At 40.4% G+C, this 8621-nt stretch overlaps 1 protein-coding gene across 1 annotated transcript in view; it reads left to right on the top strand.

Annotated features, from left to right (window-relative positions):
• The window catches only part of EML6 (echinoderm microtubule associated protein like 6), a 316078-nt gene that overhangs the window by 126892 nt on the left and 180565 nt on the right, over positions 1 to 8621 (top strand). The window contains exons 3-4 of the mRNA XM_025201579.1: positions 3401 to 3499; positions 6284 to 6352. Coding sequence (XP_025057364.1) covers positions 3401 to 3499; positions 6284 to 6352 — 168 coding nt within the window. The remainder of the gene's footprint in view (positions 1 to 3400; positions 3500 to 6283; positions 6353 to 8621) is intronic.

The raw sequence follows: 8621 nt of genomic DNA, 5'->3' as shown, positions 1-8621 counted from the left end.
TTTTAGAGACAGCTGTGATAGAACATGGTTAGGCGTGGCAGGATTCAATTTATTTTTTTTTAAATTCTGACTGCAACATTGGAATTTTCAGGATTGTGCAAAATGGGGGGGGGAGGGGGGAGGGAGTTCTATTTTTATGAATTCAGTGCATACGCATGCACACATGCATGGCAGCCACTGCAGGAGCTGCGGACATGCTGGTAAGGCTGTGCTGGGAGGGGGAGTTGGAGGTGCAGGGCTGATAGCATCTGGAAGTCCAGTGCTATCAGCTACTCACTCAGCCCAAGTCCCAGCCAGGACAGAGGCCAAACTCTTGGAGAGCCCAGCCCAGCCTCCGCAGGGGCCATATTCCCAAGGAGTCCGGCCCAGCCCAGCCCCTGCTTGATCAGGGCAGGGGCCAAACTCCCATGGACTCCAGCTCAACCACACCAGGCCCCCGTGTGATTGGGGCAGGGGCCAAATTCCCGCAGAGCCCAGTGTGGCCTCCGTAGGAGTTTGGTCACTGCCCCAGCTGGGATCTGGGTAGAGTGAGTGACTGACGGCACTGGGCTCCCTGCTACTACCAGCCCTGCCCCTCCAACTCCACCTCCCAGCACAGCCTTACAAGCATGGCCCCCAGCACCTGTAGTGGCCATTGCGTGGGTGCATTCATGTGTATGTGTATGTGTGTGCGCCAGATTTCTTTACCTCCATCCTGGATTTTTAGTTAGTTAGTTAGTTATTTTACATTTCCTTTATTTAAATTTCAGTAGTTACCGACAGAAATATTTTTCCATTAGTTTGTTAGTGTCAGGAGAAATCAATGTTTATCAATGTCTATTGATTTTAAAAAATCAAATCTTGCCAAGCCTAAATATGGTAGTGTTTTATTAATACTTCTATGAAAATGGTGCATGCCTCACTTTCCCCAGTTAGATTGAATGCTGTTATTCATCAGTAAAGAATGGGTTAATTTGGCCTGGACTAGACCTGGAAGTAGATGTGATTTTTCTGCACATAGCTAGCCTAACTAGTAGAGAATTAGCCATCAAATATTCAGTGGAACACTTTGCATGCTGAGGCAGGCTGAATTCAGGTCCCATCTGCAATCTCTGGTGCTCAAGTCACCCATCAAAGGATGCTCCTTTGGGGGAGGAGTTTGAAAAGAGACACAGAAGTACAAAGGGGAAGACGGGATGCAGAGGCTCAGGACAATCAGCATGGCTGTCTGACTGAGTGATACTCTGCTTAAGGTTCAGTCTGGACATCGTGTCAAAAGGAATTTGCCTGTTATACTGAAGTTATCCAATAAATGCTGCCCTGTTTAAGCAAGTCTGCCTGCCTTACTGTATGTGATTTCTGGATGAACTTTCCCTAAAGGACAAATGTATTTTTGGGGTGAAAGAAATGTTGCTTCAAGGGGGTCCTGAATATTGTTATTAATAGGAATGTGTCTTTAACCGTTTACAGTCCAACTGTGACTGGTAATGATGATCTCGGACTTGCCATGCTACCCTTCCTACCCAAACAGAAAAAAAATGTAACTACATTTACATGGTGCTAGGAGCAGGCAAATGGGCTCTGTCACTCAGCACCACTAATTTGTCCATCCCTGGCAAAAAATATGCCAAGGACTTGGCTATGCTGCTTCTGTTCAGGGTGGAAGGAAATAGTGTGTAAGCAATCAGTGCAGAACATTTGAGGGCTCTGGTACCAGACATGGTAAGTTTTGGAGTTTAGACATTTCTGTGGGGAACTGCATGTCTTGTAAAATGGAAGCAGTTTTGTATCTAGGTTCTGCTCTATCAATGCTTCCCCACCCCAACAAAAATTCTGCATATCTTGCAATGTTTGCTACACTTGAAAGGCTTACACCTATCTATTTGCTGGCTTAGAGTCCACTGAGCTGCAACATTGGCCAGGCATCCTCCTCCAGGTTTATCATGTTCTGTAGAAAAGAATGTTTCTCAGAAGTCTCATAACAATGTAACCACCAATTCAAGAACCAGGTCTACTATTGGATTTTATCCTTGCCCTGATTTATGGGGTTCCCATTGTGCCTATGGCTTCCTCTTTCTCTTCTCTGCTTTTCAAAGAAAAACAGCAATACCATTGCCCAGGAGAGTTTCAGAACTGCAGCTTTTCATGGCAGAGCTTCCTCCCATTGTATTCTCGAAGAAGTTCTCTTTGAGGCTATGTGCAAGGTCACTTCAAACTTTCACTTTAACCAGACAGTTCATCTACTAATTGTCTTTAAGGTCCACTCTGACAAAGATGAGGCAAGGTGTCATTTGTAGGACATTCATTCTTAAACAGACAGAATAAGAAAATTGAGACCCTCATTTAGATTATTTCCTAGGAAAAAAGAATGAAAGGACAGACTATCTGTACAACAAATATATAGCTGGATTTAATCTAGCTAACAAACCATTCCCCATGCAAGTAATTATCCATTCTCCCACAGAAAAGCCACTTAAGCAACTTTCTTGAACAGTGTTCTTATGACAGGCATTTGCAAAGGTGCTGCGTGGTCTTTATAATGTACTTTTGCAAGATGTTATGCTGTACGTTAGGTTTCCAGATTCAATACAGGCTGTAGCAAACCAGTCCTATGGTTTCTGTTTAGATAGACTGTGAAGTGCCATCATCTGCAATGAGAACTGCCTGCGAGGCACCTACAGTGGAACACATATGTGCACAGTCACTCAAAGGAGAAACAAATGTTTTTTTAACACTATAGTAGCTGTTCTTCAAGATTTGCTCTACACATGTATATACCAACCCACCCTCCTCTTTCTTCAGTTCTTTGGAGTAGCCATCATTAAAATTCTGATGTGAAGGAACTGAGAAGGAGCCAAGACTGCCATGATGTTTTATGCCCTATTTGCTTCTTTTTAGCCTTCGTTTCTGCACAAAGGGTTGTTTTGTTTTGGAGGGTAAGAAGGACATCTACTTTTATTAAGCTTTAAAATGAATTAGTTACAAATTCCTCAAAAATGAAGTAATAAATCATATTATATAAAATAATATTTTGAAAGTATACCCACAGAAACAATCACTGTAGACATAATTGGGTGCGTGTTCGGGGGTTGTGGAGGCAGGAGTTTTATCGCCTCTTCCCTTGCACTCACAGGTCAGTAAGATCAAAATGCCAGTTGCTGTGCACTTAAAAGTAACTGCCTCAATCTTCTGATGAATAGGATCTGTACCTAGGATATCTAAGAGTCGAGTTATTAATTTGAAACTCCTAGAAGAGTCTGTGTCCTAATGGTAGACAGATATTTAACATGGATGTCTCTAGCAATTTATTTTTATTGTAGGTCCTTTTGCATAGAAATGTTGCGTATATGATATGAACTGAACTGATGAACTGATTTGGAACTGATCTTTGATTAACTATATTATTGCTCTTTTTTCTCAGCGTTTAGCTTCAGTGGGACTGGATGCCAAAAATACAGTCTGTATTTGGGACTGGAAGAAAGGAAAACTGCTGGCAACAGCTACAGGCCATTCAGATAGGGTAACTGTATAAAGGGATTATCTGAATATTGTCTTAAGCATTTCCAAACTATTTTGATAAACTTTAAAAAAATATATTTTTATTTTTCCATGAGTCTAATACATAGAGAATTTTGTCATTTTAATTAGATTTGAAAATATGGAATATGCATGTTTTCTTACATTGCTGCAGTGCAAAGCACATATTATTGAATGAGGCACATGATGGATGTTTGGGTAGTCAGTCAAGCACACTGAAGAAGTACTCTGTACTTCACTGATTAGTCTGATTTTCAACTCTTTATATAGGATGTGAAATGCTGTCTCCACAGGTAGGGTTAATGTTAACGCATGACACAAAGATGTTTATCCTGAAAAAGCAAAGCATGTTTGTCCTTTGCTTTCATCTGAGAAAGTTATTAGCAGCAAAGTGATAATTAGGGAAACATTTTCTTCTTGGATCCACTGACATCAAGCAAATTCTGGGCAGCAGGCAAAATATGGGAACGGAAGTTCTCCGAGTGAATCTGAGGGGAGAATATTGCCCAAGTTTATGAAATGTTTACACAAATATAGCAAAATTAAGACAAGAAAATGAAGAAACCCTAACCTAGCACTCAACAAGCAAATATCTACTTATATACATTAAGATAAATTACAGATACACTTTGGTTGCTATCTTTTCATTTTGCATTTTACAACATTTTAATTTATGTACTAGCTGTATAATAGGTTGATACACTATGCATAAATAATAGCAGTAGATTAAAACTGCACAATGCACTATGTGTCTACATAGCCTATATGTGCCATGCTTGTGAGCTGGGTAGAATCAATGTTTCACTGCACTATGTTTATAATATACTGGGACTGAATTTGTATTCATTTTTTAAAACTGCCCTTTTAGGGCCTAAACTAACACCCTCTCCTCCCCGCCCCCCCGCCCCCCAAGTCAGTGCAATATGATTAGACTTGGCAGGATTCATTTTTTATTTATTTTTTAATTCTGACCACAAAAATCAATCCTTATTTTTAAACGTTTATATCTTTTTTTTTTTTAATTGGAATTTTCAGGAATGTGCAAAATTAGGGGGCTTTTTTATTTTATTTTTTTTAATTCATTCAGTGCGCACACGCACACACATGCATGGCAGTCACTGCAGGAGCTAGGGGTCGTGCTGGTAAGGCTGTGCTGGGAGGAGAAGTTGGAGGGGGAGGGCTGATAGTCTGTGGAAGCCCAGTGCCATTGGCTGTTTGCTCAGCCCAAGTCCCAGCCAGGACAGAGGCCAAACTCTTGGAGAGCCCAGCCCAGCCTCCGCTGGAGTTTGGCCCCTACCCCAATCATGCAGGGGCCAAATTCCCACGAAGTCCGGCCCAACCTAGCTCCTGCTTGATCAGGGCAGGGGCCCATTATGCTACTGAATTCAGTGGGAAACAGATCAGTTTTGAATTATCAGTGGTCTGGTTCTCCAGGCCATGAGTGAACTTGTTAGGGTCCAAGCCCAGCAAGTCCTGCATGTACCAAAGGTAAAAAGTTATTTCTCATGAGGGGACTTAGCAAATCTCACATTTTAAAAGAATTAGCTCTCATGTGGGCATCAGAAATTGTTTTTGCAATCAGACAGTAATTTACATATCTTATATGAATTACCTGACATACATAGGTATATATATGCACATATTATATAGATATATATATGCAAGCCTCATTTTCAAAAGCGATTTTGGTGATATGGATGCCTCTGTTTCCAGATGGTCAACTTGAGACAGTTTAAATTTGCAAATTTCAGAGGTAGGCTGCCCAAATATTGAGACACTCCTCAAAATGGGGGACTCTTGTGGCTCACTGTATACAGTCTTTAGCTTCAAGTATCATCCAGCATTTCTTCCAAGGTCTAATCCTGAAGTTATAACCTAGGTCAAGCTCTCATTGATAACTATCGGAGTACTCCAGAACACAGCAGGAGTTTGTACTGGGTATGGAATACAGGAACAAATCCTCCCTCTTATTCTCAGTAAGCCATATACAATTTGGTCCTTAATTTTGAAATATGCTTACATTGTGAGATAGACACATTGTCTGTCAAAATGAGGACTTCAGCTCAGCTGTACATAAATCATAGCACTAGGTGTTATTACAGAGTAGGCCTGAAAGCATTTTCAGTTGGTATCATGTAATTTAAATTGCTAATACTTTTTACCGTAGATGTGAGAACTGAATGCACAGTTAGTGGTCTTTAATAGTAACCCATGGGGGACATTATCTTACCTCATAAAACTTCCACTCTCTTTGGTACAATAAATGGTCTCTGTTCAAGCGTATTTTAGTAGTGGAATAGCTGGGTTGTTTCAAGTTCAGAATGAAATTTGGGAGAGTTGTGGGGGAACCCTGCAAGCACATGTTCACAATTCTTCAGTCAAGACACTCATATTTAATATTCATATCAAAGAGCAGTAACTGCATCTATATAAGAGCATAAGAGCATAAGAACTGCCATTTACTGGCTCAGGCCATAGATCCATCTGGCGCAGTATCCTGTGTCACACACGGGCAGAAAGTGGATGCTGAAAGGGAGAGGGAAGTGGGTATGACCAGGGGTTTTTCCACAGATCCTCTCTCACTTGCATTTCAGGTCTAGGAGGTTCTGTGCTCTGAATTTTATCAGATTGTGTGCTCTAGATAGTGTGCTCTGAATTGTTGTCAAATGCAAAGCAGCGACAATTGCCTAAAATGAGCAAAAGAAAAAATCTATAACGTATGAATCTAGTTTACAATTCAAAGTGGTGGCTTTGCCTTTCTTGACAGATTTTTGATATTTCCTGGGATCCGTATCAACCAAACAGAGTGGTTAGCTGTGGAGTGAAACATATAAAGGTAAACTGGATTTGTTGCTTTCATTTTTTGTTAATTTAAAGCATATAAAGCTTATGATGCCTTGAAGGCTCCTTCAATTTTTTTCTTCTAGCAGGTGGTTTTTCCTGCTTCCTAGAGCTTATCAACATTTTATATATGTTTCTATGTCTGAAGCCAATTCAAGATAATTTGTACTTTCTGAAATGCAAAATGACTACAATGCAGGACAACTTAAGCAAAGTGAAGAGAACATTTCATGGAACTTAATATTTACCAGCCTTTATTTCCATTTTGGGGCCTCTGTCCTATCAAAAGTGCCCTCTTAAAGTCTTCAATTATCTTTCCCTGGTTAAGGGTCCAAAAGTATCACTGGACATGTCTATATGTGCCCCTATGGTGCCATTGTCACTATGCCTTCATTTACTACTTACTTTCGGAAGTACTGAGTGAGAGTGCAGCAACAGTCTGTATTGCGCTGTCTGTGTAGCGCATGGTTATTTTTAGCCATTACATCGCCACAGCAATGTGCTATACTGAGGAAGCATGTCACAATGGCGATGTAGCTGTGGCGTCATGGTTTTTGCCCGCCAATGCTACATCACTGTAGTGCATTCCTATCACGACATAGCATCTCATTTAGACATGCCCACTGTGTAGCAATAGAAAGATCTGTGGAGCCCTGCTATATTCAGTGCAAAGGATAGAAGATTGCCTTGACTGAGACAGGTCCCTTATTTGCCATGCCATGGTTTGTGTGGGACATAAGAGAACAGGAACATGCTCTGCAGGGTTCTGAACACAGGTGCCGTGCTCTGCCTGGCTCTCCACTCAGTTGTTTGACTCGGCTCCCTGTTTTTTTGCATATTTGATCTTATGGACCTGATGAGAGAATGTGAGTACCCTGCAGTCTCACTATTTGCTTCCTTCATATGTTTGTCACCAGTGCAAACGTGCATGACCTTAAATATGTGAAGCAGGGATTTCTTAGAGTGATATAGTAGCATAAACGAGCATCTTCTGTTTAAGTTGATCCGTTTTGGAGTAGGTTAAGTGAAGAAGATGGTTTCTCAGTTTTTCCAAAGTTCTTCTGCATAGTTGCATTGCATATATAGAAATATACATGTTAGCCAGAGGGTTGCAGATGACAAGTCCCCTTGGAATAACATTATGTTTCTTGCACAGGCTTAAGAAGAAGATGTGGGTGTGTAGTCTGACTTCCTTTTTTATTTAGGTTATGGATTTTCCATTGTAAACTGCAGAATTCAATGCTTTCTGTAATATGGTAGCATAAGAGTAATGTTGTAGCCTTGATGCTCCAGAAATTATGCAAGAGGTTCTTAACACCCTAAGAAATCCTTGCCTCTGGACCATCATGGCTACAAAATAGTTCTTCATGAATCTTAAATACAAATTTTGCCAATCATCTTCCTGCTGTTCTTTGCCTGTCTAGTATTAAAAATAAAATACAACCAAAAATTAATATTGAAATCAAGTGAAAAATTGCCAGTGACTACACATCTTGTATAAAATCTTCTTTGGGCTTTTGCAAAGCTTAGAGGGAAATCCCTGTTTGCCATAATTTCCCGCAGGTTTGTAGTCTCCCCTGTCTTCATGAGCCAAGCCTCTAACAGATGGCAATTATTTCACGTGATTATGGATAGGAAAAGCTTTGAATTGACATTTAAGGAAACCTGTTAATCTTGCTTGTTCTCGTTACTGAGAAGCTTTAAGCCCCTCACACTGACACTGTTTTCAAAACAGTAGGATGGTTTGGCAGAATTAATGCCATCTGCTATATTCTGTAGGCTGCTTCTCAAAACTTTTCTTTGTTTGTCACCTGTGTTCACTAAAATCATCATAATTAACTAAATAATCCATAATACTAGTCACATAGATGTGGATAAAGGCATATGAGGAAAATGGTGTTTAGGATGTTTGAGGATGAAATGTTAAGATTCTGAGCAAGAAATGTTCCCAGCAAGAAATGTTCAAATAGCAACCTTACTATTTCGGTACCTTTAAGGTTAAAGAGATGGCATTATTTCTCCAACTTAAAAGTGAGTAAAAGTATCTACAGGTCTATACTGTAAGCTATAATACACTGTTTTGGAGAATCCAAATTAGTATTTGGGGAGAGCAAACTCAGAAGAATTAAGTCTTTTTCTCCATCACATACCTGGGATGCTAAAGGAAGTCCAAAAGACAATCCAAAATATTCCTGAAGCATCCTGCATCTGAACAGAGCTTGTAGGCACACACACAACACTGCATTAATGTGACTGCACTCTTT

Source organism: Alligator sinensis, unplaced genomic scaffold, assembly GCF_000455745.1.
Source record: "Alligator sinensis unplaced genomic scaffold, ASM45574v1 scaffold432_1, whole genome shotgun sequence".
Classification (NCBI taxonomy): Eukaryota; Metazoa; Chordata; order Crocodylia; family Alligatoridae; genus Alligator; species Alligator sinensis.
The sequence above is the reverse complement of the archived record's forward strand: the minus strand, read 5'-3'. Positions and strand labels throughout refer to the sequence as shown.